Source organism: Echinops telfairi, unplaced genomic scaffold (assembly GCF_000313985.2).
Source record: "Echinops telfairi isolate 266 unplaced genomic scaffold, ASM31398v2 ScPeMD7_3;HRSCAF=10, whole genome shotgun sequence".
NCBI lineage: Eukaryota > Metazoa > Chordata > Mammalia > Afrosoricida > Tenrecidae > Echinops > Echinops telfairi.
The window spans coordinates 32,472,325-32,499,753 of record NW_022103899.1 but is presented as its reverse complement, the minus strand read 5'-3'; the positions used below and the strand labels follow the sequence as shown (position 1 = coordinate 32,499,753).

The window sequence follows — 27,429 nt, the reverse complement described above, 5'->3', positions numbered from 1 at the left end:
TCTGAAAGCACACGGACTGTGGGTCTATGTTCATTGCTTCCCATTTTGAACAAGAGATGGTCACTATTGCCATCGAGTCAGTTCTGACTCAGAGTGACCCACGTTAACAGAGATGTGCCCACGGGCCTCTGAGGCTGTGAATCTTCACAGGAGCAGAAACCATCATCTTCTCCCCTGGGAGCTGGTGAGTTCACTAACTGCTGACCTTGCTTACGGTTAGCAGCCCAACAAGAAACCATTACACCAGGGATCCAAAGATAAGATTCAAAAAAACAAACAAAACAAAGCAAAAACCCTCACTGCCGTCCAGTTCATGCTGACCTCAGCAAGCCTAGAGGACAGAGAGAACTGCCCATGTGGGTTTCTGCAATGCCCACTCTTTACGGGAATAGAAAGCCCCTTCTTGTCCCGACAAAGATAAGATAGCATTTAATAAATCTGCTATATTCATTCTTTAATTATTATAATTTGCTGGCAGGAGAGATGTAATCATTAAAAAGAAACAAAAGGAACATGGGAAAAAATAAAATGTTATATATTGTGCTAAAGCATATTATAAATTATGATAAATTAAGATGAAGCTCTTCCAACTGAAAATGATGGACAAAGGGTGCTTCTGAGATTTAAAAGAAGACATCAAAAGAAAGAGAACCCGAGGCACTAATTTCAAATGAATACAAAAATTCGGAAAAATAATATCCATAGCAAAAAGTTCAAGGTTAGCTTTCCCACCAGAGTTGGGAAAACTATGTGCACTAAGTACCAAATACATTTCAGTTGAAGTACTGAATTCCCAACTAGCAGTAAAACAAAACCTTCAGTCTCCCTTCTTGCCTCTCAGTTTGCCTGACTGCCGAGTCCTTATTCTATCAGGCTGTGGTTTCTGAGAGGATAAACTTCTCAAGGCATACATTTTAACAGGTTTAGAAGGCTGTTTCTGTGAGCTAAGGCGATTTCTATTATCATTCACCTTCTGTCGTTCAACACTGGGCGACACCAGCACCCGGTGTCTAGAAGCAGGGCTGGCCATACCTCTTACCTGCTCCCCAGTGCCAGCTGATAACGTGGAGCTGCTCTCTTTGGCTGGTCTCCTTATCTTCAGCTTACCGACATCAGCTTCTTCCTTCTCAAGATGCATTCCAATAAAAGCACTCCTGGACTGGTATCTATGACGTAAAAAAGCAGAGTATTTGGGGATATATTTTCTAATTATATCACTTGGTTTGGTTCTCATCCAAATTAATTCTTTTTCTGCAGCTTCCGTGGGGTTTTGCTGGAGAGTGACTGGTTGATGAGCCTTTGTAGAAGAACATGGCTGATTAATCGTCATCTTCCTTTTCCACGTTTTCTTTTTACCTTTACTTTCTAAAAACTCATTTTGAATTGATTTTGCAGAAATTTGGGCAGCATTGTAATTCATAACCTCCGATTTCTCTAGAAACACAGAAGATCCACTGGTCCCAGCCTGATGTGACCTTGACCCATAGTTCACTGGAACAGTCACAAAAGATGGTAAAGCAGAGCTTTGTACATGAGCACCATTATCTTGTGCGTGCGGGTCGTTCCTGCTCAAATCAAAGTTAGCCCAGTTGTGACTGCCAGGTTCTGGTACGACTGTGTCTAGAGGAGCAATTACAAATTGCTTCGTCAATGGGTTATAATGACTAGAACTCTGTTTGTATTTGTATTGTGCATCATCCCAACTTGCTGTGTTGTTATTTTCCCTTATTTTGGAGAAGTCGAAGGATTCAACGTCCTTCTGTTTAACATTTGGAGAAGAAAGAACATAGACTAAGGCATTGGGTTGCAAAGGATTCAAGACTTCAGTACATGGTTCAGGAAATTCAACATTTTTGGTTATTTTATCATTCTGTAAAAGCAAGCACTTTTTTTTTGGTGAGTCTTCCATTTGACTGATTAGTTTCCTTTTCTTCGTTGGGTAACGAGTAAAACTGGTTTCAGTTCCATGGCTGACTTTCACAGTTTGGCATTGTGAAGCCACTTGCCATTTTTGTTCATAAGGCCTCTTTACTTGAGAATGAAGGCATGGGTTATCTAAGGCCACTGAAAAGTCATCAGTATCTGAAACATCCCCTGCAATAACATCACAATCTGACAGCACCTGAATTGATGCCGTTGCCTGGTTAAGGGCAGCCTCGGTCGCCTTTTTTCCTTTATTCGAATTGTGTTTTTTAATTTGCTTGGTCTCACAGTCATCATCAAAGTAACAGTGGAAACGACCTTCCCTGAACTCCTTCACCAGAGCATTTATTTTTACATCATCTTCCTTCATTATTTGAGACCATGTTTTTCCTACAAAAGAGGGAGGGACATGAGGCAACGCTTCGAGAACTGGTTCATCATCATTATCTTCTATGACCTCCTTTGCCTTTTCCATGGAAACAGAGCTTGAATGATAATCATGGATATCTTTTAGGTCAAAGGTTATATTCTTCAATAGGCCTATTTTATTAACTGCCTCTGTAGGCTGGTCCTTATCACATTGAAGAGAGGGGTCACAGTGTAAATTCATCTCTGAACAACAAGGTTCATAGCTCACACTTTCTAGAGCCATGTGTTTTAGTGTCAAAGGGTTTTCTTTATATACCATGTCCTGGACGACTGGCTCCAGGCAAGCATCACCATCCACTGCCAAAGCACTCGATGCACAACTCTGATTTTTCAAGCCAGAAGCTCTTGAGTTCTTTCGAGGCTTGACTTCTTTGGTAGCTTTCCTTAGCTGGTCAGTGACTGTCTGAAAAGAGCCTTCCCAACTGAAATCTCTTTTAGGGTCACCAAGCTCATAGTTCTTATCTTCTGAGACTACATATTTTCCCATGTTTTTATCAGACCCTTGTGATTGGTGAGTCATGGAATGATGTGAGACACTAGCATTGAAATCTATTTCAGAACCACAAGACCCACGGCTCACATCTTCCAGAATAATACAATCTCCTTTCTTGTTGATAAATTTGAAAATCTCTTTGGATTGGTTGTTCACTAATTGAGGAGGGCCTTCACAAATATATCTTATGTCAGAATCACAAGAATCACAGCTCTCTTCGTCCAGAGCAATGCAGCCAGCATTTATACTGTTCCTTTCTCTGTTGGCCATTTCAGGTGGGTCAATCACAGGCTGAAAAGGGTTATCAGAATCAGAAATTACTTCACAGTCACTATCACTATTTTTGGTCACCAGGTCCAAAAAGACCACCTTATGAAGATTTGCTTCATTGCCTAACTCTGGAGATTGGTTAACAACAATTTGGAGAGGGACCCCAGCAGCACAAATCATTTCAGAATCTCTAAGCTCATTGCTCTTTTCTTCCATCCCAAGATACTTGTCCTTCTGATTCGTTTCTTTGCAAACCACTTGATGTGGGTGCCCTTCTGTCTGAAAGTGAACAGCAGAATCACAGTGTATTTCAGGAGCAGTGAATTTGTAGCTGTTACTGTCTGGGTCGTTGTGGTTCTTTTCTTTGTCAGATACAGGAGAATGATCAGCTACAAACTGAATGGGAGTCTCAGAATCAAAAGCTACATCAAAATCACCTAGCTTATAGCTCTTATCTCCCAGATAAATATGGCCTTCCTTCCAAACACTTTTTTTGGTAACAGCTTTCTGAAGCCGGCCATCGACTAGCTGAAGAGGACCCTCAGAGTCTGAATTTATTTCAGGACTACAAAGATCATCGCTTTTCTCTTCCAACTTTGAATGTTCCTCTTCCAAAAGATGTGGCTGTCCCACCACCGGCTGAGTAGGGACATGTGAAGCATAGATTACTTCAGGACCATTGAGTTCATAGCCCTTGCCATCCAGACAAACATTTTCCTCCCTCAGCAGATTTTCTTTGATGCGGTCTTGAATTTCATGAGCCACAGACTGAATTGGCTCATCAGAATCACTAGGCTTGATGATCTTATCTTCCAAGTCAACATGTTCCTTCCAAAGGTTGGGCTCTTTAAGAACCTCTGCAGTTTGACCAGCCACTGACTGAATAACGTCAGAATCATGCACGACCTCATAGGCTCCAGATTTGACCCTCTTATCTTCCATGTGAACTTCCTCGTCCTCCCAGAGACTAATTTCTTTAACAGCTTTCTGAAGTTGGTCAGCCACTGACTGAAGAGGGTCATCAGAATCAAAACTTATTTCCGAAACACAAGATTGGTTGTGCTTATCTTCTACTTCACTATGTGCCTGGTCTAAAGGAGTTATTTGAGGTTGGTCAACTACGGAGTGAAGCAAGAACTCAGAATCCAAACTCATTGCAGCACCACTACATTGGCCGTTCCTATCTATCGGGTAAACATGATTGTCCTTCTCCAGGCTTATTTGTGCAACAGCTACCTCAATTTCACTAGCCTCGGCCTGAAGAGAAACATGAGACTCCTGTATGAGTCCAAATTCAGAAGGTTCATCGGTCTTATTTTCCAGGACAAGGTCCTTTTCCTCCTGCAAGCCCATTCTTTCCACAGTTTCCCTGATCTGTTCCGCCAGTAACTGAAGAGGGTCCACAGAATCATCAGAACTGGCTTCACTGCTCTTTTCGTCCAGATCAACACATTTTTGTTGTTGAGTTATATGAGGCTGGTCAGTGATGGAATGATGAGGAGCCTCGGCATCCAGATGGATTTCATAACCTCTAGGGTTAGTACTTTCATCGTCTGGGCCAACACGATCATCTAGAAGTTTCTGAGTCAATGACTGTAGGCAGACATCCGAATCCAAACCTATTTCAGAATCACTACCTTCATCACTCTTATTTTCTGGAACAATGTGCTCTTCTTGCTGAATGTTTATTTTTTCAACATAGATCTGAGGTTCTGTCGCTAAATAGCGACGGTCATCCAAATCCAAAATTTCAGAACCACTAAATTCAGCACTTTTATCTTCTAAGTCAGCATGCTTTTGGTTTTGAAGGTTTATTTCTTCAACCAATACTTCCGGTTGGTGAGCCACAGGCTGAAAGGGGCTATCAGAAGCCGACCCTGTTTTAGAAACACTAAGTTCATTACCTTTGTTTTCTAAGTATACATGCTCTTTTCCTTGATAGCTTGTTTCTTTAGCAGCTATGGTGGGATAATTAGTAATTACAGAAAGAGGAATGTCATATTTCAGATTGGGTCCAGAAACAATAGATTCATTGCCTTTATTTTCAAAATGCACATGCTCTTCTTTATGATGGATTATTCTTTTATCAGCTATGTTAGAATGATTGATCACCGAGTGACGAGGGATAGAACTTTCCAAACTGATTACAGAAACATGTCTACTGATCTTATTTTCCAAATATGTTTGTCCTGCTCTCTGGTTTAGTTCATTAACCGAATCTTCAGAGCAGCCAGTCACTGAACAGATGGTGTTGTCATAATCTAAACTCAATTCTAAACCACTGGGTTCATTTCTCTTATTTTCAAATTCTATCTGCTCTGCTTGTTGGAGATTTAGCTCTTTAATAGCTCCATAAGTATGATTAGTCACTGAATGAAGGGGGATATCAGAATTTGAACTTATTTCATCACTCTTCCTTTCTAAGTGCACATGTTCTTCTTCATGCATGGTTCTTTCTTTGACAGGTACTTCAGATTGGTCGGTATCTGAATGAAAGCTTACCTCCGAATCAGAGGTTATTTCAGAAGTGAAAGATTCACTACTGTTACTTTCAAGATCAACACTCTTTTCCTCATAAACAGTTACTTGGGGTTGGTCAACTGAATGAAGAGAAAGATCAGAATCAAAGGTTATTTCTGAACTATCTGAGGCACAGCTCTTGCTCCGCAGGTTAAGATGATCTCTTATTTCTTCATAATCTATCTGAGACTGATGAGTACCAGACATAAGGGGATTAGAATCAAATGTCAGCTCAGAACTGGAGCTATCATAGCTTCTAACTTCCATGTCAACACTTAACTCGTTCAGACTGATTTCATCCAGAGTCCCTTGAGGTTGATAATTAGCTGACTGATAGAAAGAAGCCTCAGAATCAGAACTTAGATCTGAAGTGCTAGGATCATTGCTCTTATTCTCCACGTCATCATCTAACTCCTGAAGTTTTACATCTTCAACTGCGCCTTGTGGTAGGTCAACCATACATTGACCATCGCCATGCAAACTCATTTCAGGATCATGATATTCATAGTTCTTATCCACAAGTTCAGCATTCTTCTCTCTCAGAAGATGTATCTCGTCCACAGCCCTCTCAGGTTCATCCATCACTATATGAAGAGAGACAGCACCAGCAAGAGCCTCTTTCATACGACTGGGCCTGCAGTGCTCACCTATCACATCAACAGGCCCGTCCTTTAGGTTTCTCCTCTTGACAGCTAATTGGGGATGGTCAACCTCCGACTGGAGACTTGTTTCAGAGCTTGCTTCAGAGTGATCCACCCAGGCGTTCTCCTGAACTTTCATTTCTTCGGCAGTCACTGGGTACTGGTCAGCCACAGATTGAGAGGAGAAAGGAGAATCAGCACTTCTTTCAGAACTACTGGATCCATAGTTCTTATCCACCAAGCCACTGTGCACCTCCTTGGGAAGGTTGACGTCTTTTACAGACTGTTGGGAGTTGTCAATAACTGACTGAAATGTGGTGTCACCATCAAAACTAATTTCAGAACTACTAGATTCATAACTTTGGTCAACCAGATTGATATGCACAGGCTTCTGAAGGCCTATTTCCTTAACAGTCCCTTGATACTGGCTGGTAACCAGCTGGCGGGGACCATCACCATCAGAACTTATTCCAGAAGATCTGTTATTCTTACACTGCAGGTCAGCATTTGCTTCTACTTGAAAGTTTCCTTCTTTGGCAGGTGGCTTAGATTGGTCAGGTGGTGAAAAGAGAGAGGAACTGCAGCCAGCACTCATTTCAGAACCTCTGGGTTCACAGTCCTTGCCTCCCACGTCAACTTGCTCCTCTTTCAGAGGGTTTAAGTCTTGTTTAATCTCTTGGGGCTGATCAGACACTGACTGAAAACACTTACAACTAAACTTCTTTTGAGAACACAGTGAGAATTTCCGTTCCAAGAAGGCCGACTTGTCAAAAAATACATGGTTTTCTGGTTCTGGGGTATAATTTGTATTAAAAAATAATTCATCATAGTTCTTTGGATGGGCATCTTCAAAGATTCCTTTGTTAGAAGGCATGTTCATTTTATTCCGTCTTGTTGCTGAGTATACTGCTAATTTGGAGAGAGAATCAAGTTCTAAGGACCTCTTAGTATCCATAAATCTTTCAAATGTAGAGTCAGTTGACAAAGTTTTACCCTGAGATTTTACATCTTTCTGTAAAATCAATTTACCTGGTTTGATAAATGATTTTTTGTTTGACTCTTTAGGTTTCTGATCTGAAACTGAAGGAGTTTCTAGGTGGGATGATTGTATCGGATTGCTAGAGCTCTTGCCTACTTTTTCAAGGTTTGGGTCACATTTGTTAACTGAATCCAAATGGGCTTGTGGTGGTAACTTCATGGTATTAGATAGAGCTGGCTTATCAGAAGGACGCTCAGTTGAACAACTAGCAGGAGCACTGGAGATCACTGAAGGACACATTAGGTTCTGTCCACTATTTGTAGCTTGACCAACATCGACTGGATTAAATTCTTTCAGATTTTCCCCGATCTGATGAACAAGCTCTAAGGGATGCTGCTGTCCCTTCTCCAGTTTTTGGATAACTGACGGTCTAACTGAGACATGCTTTGTGTATTCCTGAGATTGTATAGGTCTGGACCATAACTCTTCAAAAGGTTCCAATCCCTTGGCGAATATACTTCCTCTGACTCCAGAAGTGTCCCTAACAATTTCTTCAGAAATAAAATGATCAATTTGAGCTACTTCAGGTGACACAGTATTCTTAGGCTGGCTCTCATTACTTGTTGATCTAAAAGGCAAAGGGGGAAAATCCATAAATATATTCTAATATATACTTAAAATATTAAAATAAAGGCCCAGTTAAAGTTTTCCTTCTTTTGTTCTCTCTCTCTCCTTCTTATCCTGGGTCACCCCTAAGGGATAAAGTAGCAAGGCAATCATACCAGACCATATAGTTACATATTTCAGGGAGGTCATCAGTGCAGAAGATGGAGAGTTACCCAATTAAAACTGAATCCAAATAAATTCAAAACACAAGAAAATGCAAATAAATGTGACAATGTCTTTTCAGCTTTCTCAGAAAGTTTGAAACAAGTCACTGAAACTCTGACTCAGTTTCTCTGAAAAGTCAACAACCAATAACAGTATTCTCAAAGAAGTTGTTCTTTGGAGCAAATTAGTTGTGATAATTAAAGAACTTTTTTGAAAGCCTGCTCCATAGTAAGAGTTCACAAATGTTATATTTTATAACACTTTTCTTTGCAAGGCTATAAGGACACAGGCATTTTAATACTCTGAGGCTAGGAGTTTGGTTTGATGTCTGTGAAAACAATTGTCAAAATTAAAATTGTACATACACTCTGACCGAGTAATTCTATTGTTGGTTTCCTCGTGTGCTCAATGTAGTCTATACAAGGATATTCAACGCTATATATATATATTTTTAACTCACAAATAAATTGACCTTAATGCTCATTAAGCAAACAAACAAACAAAGCTCACTGCCATCAAATCAGTTCTGACACACAGCATCCCTCTGGGCCTACCTCATAGGTTTCTGAGACTGTGAGTCTTTTGGAGAGCAGGAGGCCTCATGTTTCTTGGACAGAGCAGGCGGTGGTTTCGAACTGCTAACCTTATGCCAGTCTGACACATAATCCATTACGAAACCAGGCGCCTCATCAATTATGTACTGGGTAAACAACTGACGGAACGATTTAAGTTTAAATTAATAATAAACCAAAAAAGCCAAACCACTATCACTGAGTCACTTCTGACTTATAGCAACCCTGTACAGGCTGTAAAGCTTTAAGGAAGCACACACCTTCAACTTTCTTTCATGGAGTGGCTGGCTGTTTTGAACCATTTAATAATAAGGTACCTCTATATTCACTTTTAATCCAGATCAATTTATTATAAAGCATTGTCAGTGGGAAAAAGCCATTGGACTCTCAGTGGTGGAAACAATTTACGCTTCACCACTAAAACAATGTAAAGGTGTATAGTTTGAACCCACTCAAGTGCTTCCAAGTAATAAAGGCCTGAAAACCTACCTCAGAAAAGATTAATGCCAAGAAAACCCTACAGCGAAGTTAGACTCTGTTACACATGGGATCACCATGAACTGGAATCGATTTGATGGCCATAGGTTCTGTTCTGTTTTGTTTTATAGGTGAAAAAAGGAAGTCTATCGCATGCTATCATATATGAAACATAGAGGGGGAAAGAATATATACTTGGGCGGGGAAGAAAATATATTTGGAATACTACAGGACTCATAATAACTGACCCACTGATTGCCTAAAGGTGAGCTTGAGAGCTGGTACAGGAACATGAGGAAGAGTCACTTGCATGTACCTTTTGAATTATGTCTTTGCGTATACATTTAAGCTCTATAATTAAATTATTTTTAAAAGACCTAAAATGTCCTTATCCAAAATCAGCCTATGAATATCTTTACCAGCACAAAGACAGCATGCTGGATCCAAAGTTCTTTAGGGATTGCTCTTTCATATAAAAATAACCAGCTGCCTTAATGATATTAGCATGTCATGAATTTGTAATTAAAAAGTCAGTAATACAAGCACAAAGAACATATTATGATGCAGAAGATCCCACTCTAAACACTGGGACAAATTAAATATATATAATATATATAGATATATTACATCGTACAGTCACATGACACATTTGTTATCATTAGTGAATCAATATCAAAACATCATTACTAACTAAAGTCCATAGTTTATTCAGATTTCCTTAGCTTTTACCTATCTTCTTCTTCAGTTTCTAAGTCCCATGCAGGATGTCAAATTATGTTACAAAAAAGGAGACACTAGATGAGAGTGTGAGTAGTCCCGGCGGCTGGAGGGTTACATATTGGGCAGAGAACTGAAAGGCCAGCAATTCAAAACCAGATGCTCTCCTGGAAAAGACAAGGCCTCCACTCCCATAGAGAGCTCCGGTTTGGCCAAGCCACAGGGGCAGTCCCACCCTGTGCCACAGACTGTGAGGAGTCCGCCGCACCAACTCAGTGGCAGTGAGTTGGTGTATTTTGGGGGGTGGGGTGGGGTGGAGGGGGGAGGTGAGGGTGTATATGAGAACTCTCTGTGTTAACTTCTCAATTTTCCATGAATCTACAGCTTTTCTTAAAAAGTTAAGTTTTTGAAAATAAGTAAGTATAGGTTTTTAAAAAGAAATTAACACCTAAAATATCTTTATTAAATAATTTCCAACGTGAGAGATGCCACATTTGTCTTAAGAGGACAGGCATGCAAAACTTGGCCACATGAAGTTGTTCTATTTTTAACAGTATGTAAATAGTGATGCTGATTTCCTTCCCACCGAAGTTTATTATCCTAATAATAATCTGGAATTTGAAAAAAAAGATAGCCCTAACATGAAAATGTAATGTCACTGAGGGTCAAGTTTTTTTCTAACTCTTCAACTTTCTGAATACTAGTCACTGAAATTGCAGTGCAATAATTACTTGATTGCAGTTTTCACATCCCTAGATCATCTCTATTTGCCTTAAGATCACAATCTTCTCAAAACAAAACTGATTTGTAACATCCAGCAAAGAATAAAACTGAAGGAAGGCAGAATAAAAAAAAATTGGTTGGGCATTCACAATCTAAACACCTTGATTTTTATCTTGGTTGTTTTGTACCTTGATTGATTTGTACCTTGATTGTTTAAGATTAAGAACTAAATCACAATCCATATTCCTCGCCACTTGTAATTAACTTTATAGCAACAGCAAACCAAAACCAGACTAGCTGCCATCCAGTTGCCCAGCCCATAGTGAACGGCCCTACAGGACAAGGTAGAACCGTGCCTGTGAGCTTCCTAGGCTGCCCCTGTTTATGGAAGTAGAACACCCTGTCTTTCTCTGTCGGAGAGGGTAGTGGTTTCAAACTGCTGACCTTCCAGCTCGTAAGCCAGTGTGTAAACCACTGGGCCACTAGGGCTCCCTTCCAAAAATATAACTATAATAGGCTAAAAAGTATTTTTTAATATAATCTTTGGGTTAACCATAAACATTTTTTAATTTACATAAGTAAATAAAACAATTATATATCAAAACTTATGAGATGTGGCCAAAATGGGACACTTCACATGTTTAAATATCTGCATTAAAAAAAAGGAAAATGAGCGGATTCCGGGAACCCAAGAGGCAATAATGAGGGCAACAAATGTATAGATGTGGTTTACACACTTGATCTATGTATTGTGATGAATTGTATGAGCCCCAATAAATTGATTTAAAAAATCTGCATTAAAAGAAATTAAAAGATACAAGTTAACTAAATGAATATTCAACTCAGGAAGATAGAAAAATAACCAAATCCTTCCTTCTTCTTCCCAAATAGAATAAAGAAAACCCAAAAAGGGAACTAAAAACCAAAGCAAAAGCTGATCTTTAAGAATGCCAAATAAGAGAAACCTACATGGGAAAGAGTGAATAAACAAAAACAAAACATAAACTTTGATTTTTAAAGTCTATAAATAGAATTAAATAAAGTCATGTTTGCATGGGGTTTTAAGTGGTTTAAAAATGGTATTCAAAACTGGATACACAACGTGTACATACACACAGATACAACCATTTTCTCTGTTTCAGGTAACAATTGTATTAGAGTTAGCAAACATATGGAATTGACTTGGGTTTTATATGAACTACATACACTCTCCCTGCTACTGCACCAACTTTTTTGTTACTAATCTTTTAAACTCTATTCTTGCTCCTCCTTGCTTTGTCTAACTGACATGTAATTGTTGATTGGCCTCCGATTTTGATATATGGAAGAAAATATCCTTTGAAGTGAAATTCTTTATTTAAACCAACAACATAATTGCAAAAGAAAATGACTAGATCAAATTTTCCATGAACTATATTTCTTAATGCAAACCTTAACTGTAAGTAGTATTGGGACATGAATGCAAACATCAAGTGTAACATATCACCATGAACTCCTGTTCCTTCTCTCGGCTACTTCACCTGTTTTCTTGATCCTGATATGGGTGGTGCCACAACACATCCTGCAAGAAACGCTCCATCAGACTTCTGGCACCCAGCTGCTGTCTACTCAGTAAGATCACGTATCTGTGCTGGGCACTGGAAATATGCTGTAAAGATAAAAAGAAACAGACTGACAGTGACACAAACTGTATTCACATGTATATTGCTGGTAGCAGCATAAATGGATGTCTCCTTGTAGTAAGTGAAAATGCATATAAAAACCATGAAAATACAAGCATACCTCATTCTATTGCACTTAGCTTTATTACCCTTTGCAGATACTATGCTTTTTACAAATGGAAGGTTTGAAGCAATTCTATGATGACCGAGTCTATTGGCACCATTTCCCCAACATCATGTGCTCGCTCTGTCTCTATGTTACATTTTGGTAATTCTCAAAACATTTCAAACTTTTCATAATGCTATTGCACGTTAAATAAGACTTCCAAACCCGACACCAAACCCACTGTCATTGAGTCAATTCTGACTGATAGCAATCCTACATAGTATTTTCTGAGACTGTAAATCTCTAGTGAAAGACAACCTCATCTTTTTCCCCAGGAGTGGCTGCTGAGTTTGAGCCAGGGACCTGGCAGTAGCAGCCCAACACTTAATCCATAGTGCCAGTTAGGCACTGCAGCAGTCAAAAAGCGATCAAAAGATGTGTTGCACTGGGTAAACAAGCCACACAGGCCTCTTTAGAATACTGAAAAGCAAGGATGCTACTTTAAGGACTAAGGTGCACCTGACCCAAGTCACGGTATTTTCAATTGCCTCATATGCATGTGAAAATTGGACATGGAATAAGCCTGAAAAATAAATGATGAATTTGAATTGTGGCATTGGAGACTATTGAAAATACCGTGTACTGCTAAAATGACGAACCATTGAAAGCAGTATGTCCAGAGTGTTCCTTAGAAGCAATGATGGCAAGACTTGGGATGTATCAAGCATCCATCTCAGAAAATTGGAAGTAATCAAAAGTAAAGTGAAACCTGTAAAGATCAATTTCCTAGGCACTCATAAGCTCAAATGGACTGGTAATGGCCATTTGGGCTGAACATTCAAATGGTTAATATGCTTGGAATAATAAATTCAAGAGGAAGAACATTACATTTATTGTCAAAAAGAACATTTCAAGATATATCATGCTGCCTGTGCTAGGATAACATCTGTATGCCCACAAGGAAGTCCATTGAGTACAACTATCATCCACATGTAAGCACCAGGTGCTAAAGCCAAAGATGAAGAAATTGAAGAATTCTACCAAGCTCTTCAGTCTGGAATTAATCATGCATGAAATCAAGCTACACTGATGATTGGAATGCAAAAGTTGGGGGGTAGAAAAGTACTACCCACTCCAAAGGAGGAGGAAACCGCTCCCCTCCAAAATGAAGAAATCATCAAAGCATATCGTTAACAGCACATGCTAGTAAAATTTTGATGAATTTAATTCAACAGTGGTTACAGTAGTATATTAAGAGGAAGCTGTCGGAAACTTTTAAGTTAGATTCGGAAGAAGCCTTAGAACAAAGAACGTCCTTGCTCATATCAGCTAGCTCTTGGGTGAAAGCAGAGAAGCCTGAAATGTGTGTGATTCATTGGACTATGCAAAGGCATTCAACTGAGTGCATCTTTACAAGCTCTGGGTCACACCGCAAAGAATGGGAATTCCAGAACACACGATTTCATGTATAACATGTACACAGACCAAGCGGCAATCGTTCCAATAAAGAACGATTGAAATGATCCCTGAAAGTATAGTCTTGAGACAGCCATTCTAATAAGACAAGAGAATCCTGCACAGTGTAAAATCAGAAGGCGGGCTTCACAGTTTCCTTTCACCCTATTTTTAATGTAAGCAAATAATCTGAGAAGATGGAAAACACAAAAAATAACTTGATATCAGCACTGGAAGAAAGCTCTTTAACAAGGTGTAATATGCAGATGGCAACCTTGCTGCACAAGAGGAGGATTTGAGGCCCTTACTGATGAAGTTCAAAACTGCAACCCTCCAAATGGATTACAATTCAATGTGTGGAAAACAAAATTCTTGGCAACCGGTCCAACAGCAACATATCAAAAGAGAAAAGGTTGACATTATCGAGGGTTTCATTTTACTTGCAGCCACAAACAGTGCTCATGGTAGCAGCAGTTAAGAAAGCAAAAATGGGCAAATGTGCTGCACAAGACCTGTTTCCAGTGTTAATGAGCAGAACTGCCACTATAAGGACTGAGGTGCACCTGATCCAGGCCATGGTATTTTTGATTCCCTCATATGCAGAGAATGAATAAGAAGACCACAGAATAACTCATGTTTCTGAATTATTGTGTTGGTGTATGGGATAGTTAAATAATCTGGTGTCAACTTGAGAGTATTAAGAGTGAAGGGGTAGGGTTTAGCCTGTCAATCAGGAGGCATAAAGGAGAGAAATACCTCACTGGAGGCCAGACCCACACTCACTCCCTGCAAGACATTCCTGTTGACAAGCCACATGGAGCTAAGCTGATAGAATCAGAGCCCTGAAGCTGGAGAAGCCACATGGAGACCCCTGCCAGTGCTGAGATGCTTCCACTACCACTGGATCCACAAACTTTCCACCCACTGCCCTGTGATCTTCCTGCATTTGGCATCATTGCTTGTGTTGGGTGAGTCTGAAGAGGAAATTATAGACTGGTAATGGACATGTGGGCTACTATCAGACTTATGGACTTGATCTGGACTGGGCTGGGATGTTTTCTTAATATACAATTACTCTATAAGTAATGCTCTTTCTTATACATCTATGAGTGTCTCTGGTTTCTCTAGTCAACCCAGACAAACACAGTATATAAAAAGGACCACCAGGCTATAATATACCATGGTCTATAAAAGACAAATCTATTTTGGAAGAAGTATAGCTTTAAAGCTTCTTAGAAGCAAGCATGGTGAGACTTCATCTCGTGTATTTTGGACATGTTATCGGGAGGGAACATCTCTGGGAAAGGACTTGGTAGAGTGCAGGGTCTGTGAACAGAGGAAGACCCCCCACAAGATGGACGGATGCAGGGGCTACAACAATGGGCTCAATCAAACATAACGACATAATGTTGGACAATGTTTCATTTTACTGCACAAAGGGTCACCTGAGTCAGAACCAACAGGGTGGCACCTGACAACAATCACCTTCCACCAAACACTTGAACAAAATTCACACAAGATTTCTACCATTGTGTAGAAGAAATCACCATTCTTCCACTGTCCAATTGCCTGATCCTCATTTTCATTTAAAGCCTCATAAAAAGCACATTTTTTTAAAAAGTAGAATGGCTTTATCTTAGTGTATAAAATTAACCTCAAGGCTCCAGGAACTGACGTCATACGGACCAAAAGGTTCCAACAAGCTGATGAAGGACTGGAAGCGCTGCCTTGTCTATGCTAGAAAATTTGGAAGCTACTTGGCCAAGTGACTGGAAGAGATTCATATTTGTGTCCATCCTAAAGAAAAGTGGCCCAATAGAATGCACAAATTACGGAACACCGTCATTGACATCGTATTGTTGAACATTATCCAACAATGTAGGAGCACTACTGGAAGAAAACGCCCTAATAGCATGAACAATGAGAAGACTTGCATTCAAGAAGCTGAATGAACCCCAAACAGAATATAACCCTGCAGGGTAATGAATCATTTAATGTGGGACCTGTAGTCATAGCTCTGAACTCCCACCAGACAACCTTTTCCTAATTGAGCGGAGTAAAATGGGGAAGATCTTGGTAGGATTCAATTGTGCGCCGCGAGCTTGTTAACAAGATTCTTTGTAACTGACATCTTGCTGAATATATAATGAGCCCTCTCAGAAGTCTCGTGGGAGATTTTACTATCAGCAAGAGCCAGGAGTGGAACTTGTCATACAGATTGAACTTCCTTGATCCAGACACAGCTGTGACATCAGAGAAGTGGCAGAAGAGCAGCAGCAGCAACAGAACCAGGGTCAGTGATGGACTTCCCAGCCCACAGAGCAAGTAAAGCCGAGTGCTTTGGGGCAGGAAGCTGGCTTGAAGGGTGTGGTGCCTCTGGGTACTTAATTGTGGGACCTGCCCACAAAGCTGGAGTTGAGCACCTTTGGGTTGAAGCTCACAGAGGCATGGAGTGTCTCTGGGCACTTGATTTAGGGTGCACGGATCCACGGGGCTGGAGCGAAGTGCCTTTGGGTAGAGGCTTGCAGCAAAGTGGGCATGCACTTTTGAGCATTTATTAGTAGCCCTGAAAGAGCTTTGTAACGTGTCCTAACTGAACAACTATATCCTGGGCATTTCTCACGTGCACTGTAACCTGTTAACTTCTTTAATAAATCCTTTAACCATGAATATTTTTAAAACTCCAGGTCAGATAAACTCCTCAGGTACAGAAATGAACATAGCGATACCTGGGGGATGGGGGAATATGGGGAGAGGAGTGGGGAAGAAACTGCGAGGGAAGAGAGGCAGTGGTTGGTGTAAGATAGGAAAATAATAATAATTTATAATTTATCAAGGGGTCACGAGAGGGGGAGGGGGAGGGGTAAAAAGAGGAGTGGATACCAAGGGCTCAAATAGAAAGTAAATGTTTAGAAAATAATGATGACAACATATGTACAGATATGCTTGATACAACTGATATATGGATTGTTATAAGAGCTGTAAGAGCCCCCAATAAAATGATCTTTAAAAAATTAATAAGAATTCTGAAAACTATTAAGAGGAGTTTTTGATCACTGTATTAAAAGAGGACCAAAATTAGTTCACAAGAAGGCCATCACTCTCCTCCAGAGATTATGACTCATGATTTAAACAGAATATAGGAATAAATACACTAAAATTTTGTTTTGTAATTCTGTCCATAGTTAGGCATTCGCCATTTTGGCATTCTTCACGTGTACAATTCAGGGGCATTAATTATATTCACCTGGTTGTTCCACAATCATCACTGTTACCAAGTGTTTCCATCACTTTTTTTTCATTTTTTCAAATTCTTCATTGTGCTTTAGGTGGGCACTGACGGAGCAGATTACAGTTTCACATTAAACAGTTCATTAACATTCTGATTCACCATTACAATACTCCCGTGTGCCATCACGTTTCCTGCTTCCTCCTCCTTTCCTAACCCTGTGAACTGCGTCTTTGAGTAAATGCTGCCCTTCCTTCACTCTTACCGATGCTCTGTGTCCCTTATACAATGACTACACAGACTCTGCCCCCTACACCACCAACATACTTTGGTCTCCACAGTTGTCTATTTATAAGACAGATAGAAAGTCTATTATTGCCTATTGAGTATTTACTGGTGTTGCATTCACACCCTTGCCAGTTGCCATCCAGTTGAATTTGACTCATGACAACCAGAACTGCTACAAAGAGTTTTCGTGGCTGTCGTTCCAGAAGCCGACAGGCAGGCCTTTCTTCCGCAGCACTCATGGGTGGGAACAAACTTCCTTTAGGTTAGGAGCCAAGCACTTAACTCTTTGTACGACGCAGGAGGGCATCACCATTTATTTGTTTTTCTTTATCTTCAAAACTCTGCACACTTTTCTGTACAGAGATCTTAGACATCTTGTTATTCCTTCTGATTTGATGTTCTTTAATGCTGTTGTAAATTATAGTTATTTTAGAAATCTCATTTTCTGTATAGTTTCTATACCTAAAATCACATTTAATTTTTAATCGTGACCCAAAGCCCTTGAGACGGTCTCTGAATTCATGTGGATGGATGTTAGTTATTTAATTAATGCTTGTTAGACATAAAAAGAAATCATAACTGATTTTTTAGCATACGCATACGTACACGTACACGTACACGCATACGTACACGTACACGTACAAGCATACGTACACGTACACGTACACGCATACGTACACGTACACGCATACGTACACGTACACGTACACGCATACGTACACGTACACTTGTTTTCATTTTCTTTCAGCTTCAATCTAAACTCGCATAAAAGCAATTGACATCTTAATCTAGAGTCAGCTCAATAATACCTTGTTTTGTCTGGCATTGTTGAGCTTCTTCATTGTCTCTTTTCAATCCAATTTGTGTATTCTCTCTAGTGAGGACCACATGTACAGTCACTGCTTGTGTTGTAGAAAAAGGGTATTTACAACGAGGAAGTCATTAATCTCACAAAACTTTATCATGTAATTCCCAGCAGCATTTCTATCACCAAGATCATTATTTTCCAACTACTGATCCGTCTTCATTTCCAACTTTTACATTCCAATCACCAATAATTACCAATGCATTTGACTGCATGTGTGACCAATTTCAGGCTGATGACATTGGTATAATTCTTTGATTTCTTAGCTTCAGAGGTTGGCACATAAATTTGAATAATAGCTATATTCACTGGACTTCCTTCTAGTTGTAAAGATATTATCCTATCACACTCAAAATTATACTTCATGATAGATCTTAAAATGTTCTCTTTCACACTGACTGCTACATCATTTTCCTCTTGGTCATTCTCAGTATAGTAAACCCTGACTGTCCGATTCAAAATGGGAAATACCATTCCATTTCAGCTCACTAATGCATAGGATATCAATCTTGATGGGTTCTACTTTATTGTTATTGACTTCCAATTTCCTAGACTCATATGTAGTACATTCCATGTTCCAATTATGAATACAGGTTGACAACAGTTCTTCTCATGAGAAAATGGAAATGCTGAAGGGTTTGCTCTATCCACAGCATAAAGGTCGACTCGACTTTGAGGAGGCAGTAGTTCTCCAGTTGTATGTTGAACGCTTTCCACCCTGAGGAGCTCATATGCCAGCGCTGTATCAGCCAATGTTCCACATCCAGGGTGGCCTATGCTTTATTCTTGTTCCATCTTAGTCTGAAGCTTTTCCTGAAACCTGTTCACTGTGAGTAACCCTGCTGATATCTGAAATACTGTTGCTATAGATTGCGCATCACCAGAACGACACACAAGCCACCACAGTAAGCAAACTGATAGATGAGTAGTGATCAATATCATTAGGGAAATATTCATTAAAACATGAGAGTACATCACACCTACTAATATATATATTATATGTATATATATAAATATATACATGGCAACAAGCATTGGCAAGGATACTCATGGAGAAATCGTAACCTCATACACACATGTGCAGAAATTGTAACCTTATACCCACAATGCTGGCTGGAATATAAAATGGTCCAGCCACTTTGGGAAACAGTCCAAGAATTCCTCAAGAAAAGTTAAACATAGTTATCATATGATCCAGCAATTCTATTTCTAGGTACATAACCATGAGAACTGGAAGCTTATGTCCATACAAAAACCTTTACATGAATGTTCTTAAGAGCACTTTCAGAATTGCCCAAAAGCAGAAACAAGCCAAATGTCCATCGATTTTTCAGTAGATTAAAACATATGGCATCTCCACACAACTCTAGTATTATGCAGCCGCAGAAAGGAATTGATTGCTGATACATGAATAAGCCTTGAAAATGGGACGCCAGGTTACAGAAGCCTGATGATTTCAAAAGGCACAGAGCACATAATCCCATTTACAGAAAACTACAGAGACAAATTAAATTAATGGTTCCTAGGCGATGAGGGAAGAGAAAATAGGGAGTGATTGCTAACAGAATTTGGGTTTCTTCTTGGGATAATGAAACTATTGGTAATTTGATAGTGGGGATGACTATATTGATCTATACAACTTTAAAAGGGTGAAGTTTATGATATGTGAATTATATGTCACTAATAATTTAAAAATATCTCCATACGGCCTTTCTCTCCACAGAATCTAAATAGGGCTTTCAAAATGTAAGTAGGAGATATATATATATTTATACACACACGTTAAGTTTGCTCCTCTACTAGAAATTCTCAAATGACTTTCCTTCTCATTTGGAATAAAATTCAAGGTCTTTTTCTTACCTACCGTCTTATATACTCTTCTTCTCTGAATTCTTCAATTATTAATACCTATTTCCCAACTCTACAGCAGACACACTGGCCTCCTGACTTCTCAGTTAACATGTTAAGCACAAAATATCTGTGTTCAACCTGGAAATTCTCTTCTCCCAGATATCTGCAAGGATGGCCCCATACTTCATTCAAATCCTAACTAAAAATGCTACTTTCTTAAAGAGACGTGGCTTGAGCACTATATCTAAAATAGGAACCCCTTTCCTGTTTTTAGTATTTATTACAATCTATTATATGAGGAGAACTGGTGGTTCTGTGGGCTAAGCTTCAGGATGCCAACCACAAAGTCAACAGTTTCAACCCACCAGGCCACCCTGCAGAAGAAAGATGAGGCTCTCTGCTCATATAAAAATGTGCTCTCAGAAATCCACAGGGGCAGACTGCTCCACCCTAGAAGGTCACTATGAATCAGAATTGATTCAAAGGATATAGTTACTGTCGTACTTCACTGGGACATATGCCCTTTGGGGGGAAGGGAACTTAAGTTTTAAACAGTGGTATCCTTAGAACCTTAACACCTGGCAATTAGTAGATTCTCAGTATGATCTATTCAATGAATAAACTTAACATAGTGCAAAAAACAAGGAAGTCATAACTAGGTCCTGAAAGGCGCTACCACATTAATAGAAATCTCTCACCTGTTCCAAGTTACTATAGTACACATGGCAATAGCTGCAATATCCTTGTCCACTTTGCATATTGAATAACCAAAGCCAAATGATTACTATCTTTGAATGCTCAAACTGAAAAAAAGGAAAATGGCCAAAATTACAATCATTCCTGATTACCATGAGGAAAACAGCTATAATACAAAAGAAAAGGAACTCATGTATAAGCCCTATCCATTCCTATTGCTAATAATTAAGTATAAAATTAATAAGGCTGCCCTGAACTATCAATCTGCAAGCCCAGGATAGGGTTAAGAAATAGTTTTGAGAGAGTACCTTGTTGCTAATATTTTGGAGCCCTGATGACTGGCTGTTTTATTAATTCTCTGGTCATTAACTAGTTATCAGGAATTAATTCAGTACTGAAGGATACAGATCTCAATTTTAAGCAACTTAGAATTTCTAAGCTATTGCTATGACACGTTTATTATATTTAATATTTTTTATAAAATCATTAACTTTTACAGCATATTCCTATACAGGAACCCAAGTTAACTGAGTCAGAAATGCCACTAATAACCTCTGATTTTGTCATGGTGGTTTCTGCTTGGTTTACAAACGAGACAAATTCAAAGATAATTTTTCCAACAGTTGCTAAAGACTGACATAACAACTAAGCGAAATTCTGAAATGCAGACATTTTTCCCCGACAACTATATGTACCACGTAAGAATGAGGATTGCCCTCCACTGACACCAATGTGTTTGTCTGTTAAAAATCAGAACAGATTCTATGCTGTCAAGCACGTCTGAGTTTCCCTACCAAGATTAGTGTGTAGCTGAAAAAGCCTAGCCACTAAACCCAGTGACTAAGGAAATGAAATTGCAACATTCGCACTAACAGCATGAAAATAGATTCATTTAGTCAAAATGCTATCTTCACATTTACTTACCTATTACATTTCATTAGGGGAACCTTGGATTCTGATGCCCCTCACTTATGGGAAATCAATCAATGAAACCAGCGCCTGAAGTAAAGAGCAGAAAAGAAATCACTTACTTAAAATGTGGTCTTCTTTTTCCATTCATTTATTTTATATGTTAAAATGAAGCAATAAAAAAGCGCTCTATTTATAGATATGACCATTTTAATGTGACGGGAACTGTAAAACTTAAATCTAAGCTTTGAAAAGAATAGCACAACAAACATTTTAGTGCTTTATTGGTAATAACTTTCAAGTATTCATTGAATGAAAGGCAAAATCGTGTAGGAGTAGATTGTCACGAAATACGCACGCACACTCACACACCACTATATCTTTAAAGAGAATTGTTAACCTTTATGGCTGTTAACTCCCGTGGCATTTTCACCTGTCATTTTTTTAATAGCTAGTGTCATATAAATGCCACAATGACAGTCAACTGCAATGCTTCAGAAGCACCTGTCCACATTATTGAAAGTGCACATGCCAGAATCCCACCTGAAACTCACCACATCAACCTCCCAACAGGAGCCTGGGCACATGATTAATAGGGATATTTAAAATACTCCAATGTGATTCAGATATGGGTTGGTGCAACACTGTGGCATCATTTTATCTGTATTAATAAAATTCTTACTTATTAAAGAACTAATGACTTAGGAGTCTAAAAGTATTGTTTTCACATGCTTGAATGGGTCTCCTTATGCGAATTCTGAATTCTAGTGGTATTTTTATAAAGTAACGAATTATTTACCTTAAGAAGTAAAAGGTATTTCATCAGCATTATTAGTCCTGGAAAAATCTGTAAATTAAAATAAACACTTTTAAAAGAAGATAAGCCCTCTCATACGCACGTACAATTCGTCAAATAATTATCTCATGTCACATTTGTTAGAAAAGTGATGTCATGATGTTTCCAATAAAAGGAGGAAAAAAATTAACTTTTGCCCATAAAGAACTTTACATACTATAGCTCGCGGAATCCCACACGACCTCCCTAGCTGTTCTAGAGCAGAGATTGTGATGGGTCACCTAACCCGGCAACCAACACCTCAGACCCTTGGGTTCCTGGAACAGGAGCTGTCAAAACAACCGGAGGGGCAGCTGTGGCTCTGGTAAGGTCAAGCAGCAAAGATGTTATTGTACCCCAAAATGAAGTTTTTAAAAGAAATATAGATAGAATGAAGTTTTAGTCTTAGACAACTACCCAGCTCTTAGCTACCATCGTAGTTTTAATGAAAAATGCTGTCGATTCTTATTTCTATCAGTAGACATTTGAGCAAAAGTAATTACTGATTGTTTACCCCTCCATATTGATGTGGCATGTGTTGATCCCGTGTGAGGATCAACACACTTTGCTAACAACAAATCCTAAGAGTAGGGGTCAAAAGGACCAGGGACACCACCATAAAATCAAGAAACTCCTTATTAAGCATTGACCTTGTACTGTGCTTGGAGCTGTAATGGGTAAAGAGAATTTTATGACATTTTTTTCTGCCCTCAAGTTTTAAAGTGGGATTAGGAAACTAATGGAATTATAAGAAGTATCGAGTGTTGCTTGAGAAAGCCGAAGTATAAACAAGAAGTGCTGAAGGGTTCCGTTTTAGCTGGAACGGCCTGAGATGCCACAGTGGATATTGATTTTTTTTAACTGAAGGAAGAGTAGAATTTGATTACAAATAGGCCAGGAAAAGGTCTTTCAAGTAGCAAACAAGCAATGGTACAAAGAGACCCCTAAAAAGCAAAGAAAAGGCAAAGGTACATTTGGAAATAGCCAAGTCGAGAAGTCCAATTGAACCGAAGGCTCCATTTGAGAATTTGAGGAGAAACAAGCAAGAGAAGGATGGGTTTCGACACAGTCAGATTTAAATACAGACTAAAGAATTTAGACTGTAATGTCAGGCAGTATAGAGTTTGGGTTTGTTTTCTTTGTGTGTTTGTTTACTTATTTAAAAGTGCCTCACAAGGTGCTTTAAGGAAATTCTGAAGAATGATTTTTCCCTATGCTAAGGAGTTCTTCAACGAGTAAGAAACATAACTGGTAGACTAGTTGGTAGCATTTCCTAAAAAAACGACAATTCCTATAATTCCTATAACACATAACGCTGATACCTAGAATTTGGATAATACCCAAGTTCAAAGAGTCAATAGCCCGTAGAATCAATAAACACTTAGTCTACATTTTGTAAATTAGAAAAACACACACTTCTTCCTTTGAAAAATGGCTTTTATTAGTTTTTTATTACAAAAGTACACGTTTGTTATAGTATAACTAGAAAAATTCAGATAATGAAAAATAGCATAAAGCCAGCCTAAGTCCACCATCGACTGGTAAATATGTTCTATGTACTTTTCTGTTCTATGCATTTTCACAAAAATGAAATGGTACTGCACATTGTTTTGTAACTGTTGCTATCACTTAAACTACATGATGAACATCTCTACGTCATTATATATAATGCCAAGCAGAATATTTCATGGCTGCATAGTACTATAGTATGGTTGCAAAGCATTGTTCTATTAGTGCCAGATGGAAACTCCAGCCACTCTCTACAGTGAGGAAAAGACTTAGCAGGCATCGCTCACAATGGTGGGAGCCTGCTGCCGTTAGATGCCACTGAGTGCATTCCGACCTATAGCAAGCCTATGCAGAACAGAACAAAACGCAGCTCAGTCCTGCACCAGCCTCACAATTGCTCCTAGGCTTCAGCCCATTGCTGCTGCCCCTGTGTCAATTCATCTCATTGCTGGCCCTCCTCCGTTTCACTGCCCTTCTAGCCTTCTTCCGGGACTGGTCTCTCCCGACAACATATCCAAAGTATGTAACATTGTCAGATAAGAGCCTAGGCGGTTAGTTCTTCTCTGAGTAAGAAGCCACTCCGTGGCACACAGCAGCAACAACACGTTGTTTAGGGGAGCAAATCTCCATGACCCGCCTAACACTTATCCACTGTTACCTGGGCTCCTAAGCTGATGCCTCTAAAAACAAAGGCAGTGCCATCAAGTTGTTTCCAACTCATAGTTATCCAATTGGACAGAGTAGAATTGCCCCCATTTGGGTTTCCTAAATTGTAAATCTTTACTAAAGCAGAGAGCCTCAGGTTTCTCCCTTGGTGTGCCTGGTAGCTTCAAACTGCTGACCTTGTAGTTAGCAGCCCAATACATAACCAGCTATGCTAGCAGGGATCCTTTGCCGAATGCTCAATCTAGTTCAGGCATTCCATCAACAGTTCCTCAAGCTTTAGACCACCCAGATCTCAAACACATTGAAATAGGTGCTCTGGTTGTTCTTGTCCATTCCCTTGCAACTCATGGCGACCCCAGGTCTGCAGCGCGTAACCGCGCTCCCCTTTCAAGGCTGTGACCCTTTGAAAGCAGACCACTAGGTCTGTCTTTTGAAGCAAGAACCGCCAATATTTTGGCTAGTTGTCAAGCACCGAACAGATTGTGCCACCCATCCCCTCAAAACACATCTGGAAACGGAGATTTCAAGAGAAAAGGTCGCTGGCTCAGCTCGCATACACTGAACAGTGGAGCTGGGGTCTGACTCCAAAGAAACCGGTGCTGCTTAAATGCCTAACCTCTTCATTTCAATGCCATGCTTCCTCTGCTTGCAGGATGGCTAATTGGTTGTTTTAGTACTAGGAGAAAACAAATAATTAGGTATCTAATTTGCTGCAACAAACTCGGTCACATATTACAAAGGAAAAAAAGTAAAACTAATGTTTATCTTAATTGCATCATTGCTCCTATTGTGAGATGCATGCCAGGATTCGTGAGACTCCAATTTATTTACCATGACACACCAATACATTTTATATTGCAACCCAACACGCACAAGCAAAGACTAAGTTTCACAAAACAGAATTCTCACTGTACCCAGTGCATTTTGGTATTTTCTGTGTCCTTATTTCCTAATTTAAGTGTAAGTCATTTAAATACTAATTTCGCAATTCACTAATATGTTCAAAATTGCAGACTTTAAAGATACTAAATGGAACAAACAATATCTCATACTTGGTTACTACCCTGAATTTTCAGCTTACTTCTAGTCCACATATTGGCTACCATGCCTATATAGCTACTTTCTTAACCCACCTATATGAAGATAAAGAAAATTCTGTCCGTGCAGCGGCCATGCCAGGTGAGCAGTGGATGGCTAACAGCAAGCTTGGCAATCCAAACCCAAGGCCACTCTTCAAAAGGAAGCTGGGGCTATCTGCTCCCTACCCTTGGAAAGAATTGCCGCCTTGGAAAGTCCACAGAGGGTCACTGTACATTGAAAACTACCAGCTGTTCTGGAAAACAAATAGGAGGTTTTCTGTTCCTGTAAAGATTTACAGCCTCAAAAACCCAAAAGAGGCAATGCTACTCTGTCCTACGGAATAAACAGCTTACGTCTGAAACTACTGGGTGGCAGTAATTTTTTTTTTTCTTTTTAATGAGTCACTGCACTCAAAGGCAGTAGGTTTGTTGGAGTTTAGCTCCTGAATCAGTGCAATTTGAGGAAGGCGCAGTGTTTTCTCAATTAGATCTCTATACAGAGATAAAAAAATTTTTCAGATGTTTCAGTGAAATAAATAGATTTCAAAAGTGCTGCCCATTTAAGTAACATACCTATATGTTTATATAGTCATTAAGGTCTAAGATACATCACAAATTGTTAATGATGATTCCTTTTTCTCAATGGTTTGCTTTGTTTTCCCCTCGGAGTATTTAATTGGATCCGGAGCCCTGGTGGGAGTAGATGGTTACGCTTTGAGCTGCTAATAGCAAGGTCTGCAGTTCCAACCCACCAGGCCATCAGCGGGAGAAAGATGAGGTTTTCTACTCAAGCAAAGATTTAAAATCTCAGAAATCCCCGGGGCAGTTCTACCCTGTCCTATAAGGTCATTAGAAGTTGAAATCCACTCTATGACAGTGGGTGTATATGATCGTAAAAACAAACACACACAAAAAAACCCTTCATTTTTCAGGGGAGGGGTAGGTATTCCTTTCCCGAGAGCTAGTATCTCGCTACGCATTTCTTCCAGGCCCTACCTCAAATCATGGCGCCGGATAATCTTAGAAGCTGCAAGAACCTCCTCGGGGCAAGTAAAAATGGCTGATCGCTGTAACAGGGTCGCAACGAGTCCGAATCGACTAGAAGGCAACGAGTTTGGGTTTTTTCCCCCCAGTAATAATGGCGGCGTCATATGACCAATCACACAACTGTTGCCCGATGATAGCAAAAGGTTCGCTGAAACAACCCGAAGGATTCCATAAATAAGCGCCATAGGTTCACAAGGGCCTAGGTCCACAGACAGCTGGAAACGGCGCAAGGTACCGAGGAAAGGGGTGTGTGGACAGGTGACTCCAGACCCTGGCTGTACAGGTGTCTGGACCATTCCAGGCAGGGACAGTGCCGTGCACCCAACGCCCACCTCCGCAGGTCGCCCCTTCCCCAGATCCAGCACCCCCAGACCCCCACCCCAAGGCCTCGCCGCCGTGCGCACCCCCCCTCACCCAAAGGCCCCGGCAGAATCGCACGGCCGCCTGCGCCCCCCACCTGCTCCCCTGCCCCAGCCACCTCGATCCCAGCCCGGAGATGCCGGCCTCGCTCACGCAGGAGGAGCAGAGAGGGACTCGGGGCGAGAAGCAGCCGAGGACCTGGGAGGTCTGCGCAGGAGCCAGGTGAGCAATCTGTGAGTCCCTCTGGAGGAAGAAGCCGGGGGCTGTGGATCCGCAGGCCCCACCTCAGGCGGTGCGC

At 40.0% G+C, this 27,429-nt stretch overlaps 1 protein-coding gene across 1 annotated transcript; it reads right to left on the bottom strand.

The window, feature by feature from the left end:
• Positions 1-336: 336 nt before the first annotated feature.
• Positions 337-27,374, bottom strand: ZDBF2 (zinc finger DBF-type containing 2). The gene is made up of 6 exons (XM_030887571.2): positions 27,285-27,374; positions 22,435-22,482; positions 21,651-21,725; positions 20,729-20,833; positions 12,096-12,223; positions 337-7,883 (listed from the first exon to the last, which is right to left on the bottom strand). The coding sequence occupies exons 4-6, from the start codon at positions 20,786-20,788 to the stop codon at positions 818-820; spliced, it is 7,254 nt and encodes a 2,417-aa protein (XP_030743431.1). The 5' UTR covers positions 20,789-20,833; positions 21,651-21,725; positions 22,435-22,482; positions 27,285-27,374; the 3' UTR covers positions 337-817.
• Positions 27,375-27,429: the final 55 nt, after the last annotated feature.

Excerpts from the sequence above, each read along its gene's own strand:
- ZDBF2 (XM_030887571.2), bottom strand. The coding sequence starts at position 20,788 with ATGCAAAGTGGACAAGGATATTGCAGCTATTGCCATGTGTACTATAGT. Across the intron at positions 12,224-20,728 it reads ACTATAGTAACTTGGAACAG|CATATTTCCAGTGCCCAGCA; the intron begins GTGAGAGATTTC and ends TTATCTTTACAG. Across the intron at positions 7,884-12,095 it reads TATCAGGATCAAGAAAACAG|ATCAACAAGTAATGAGAGCC; the intron begins GTGAAGTAGCCG and ends TTTGCCTTTTAG.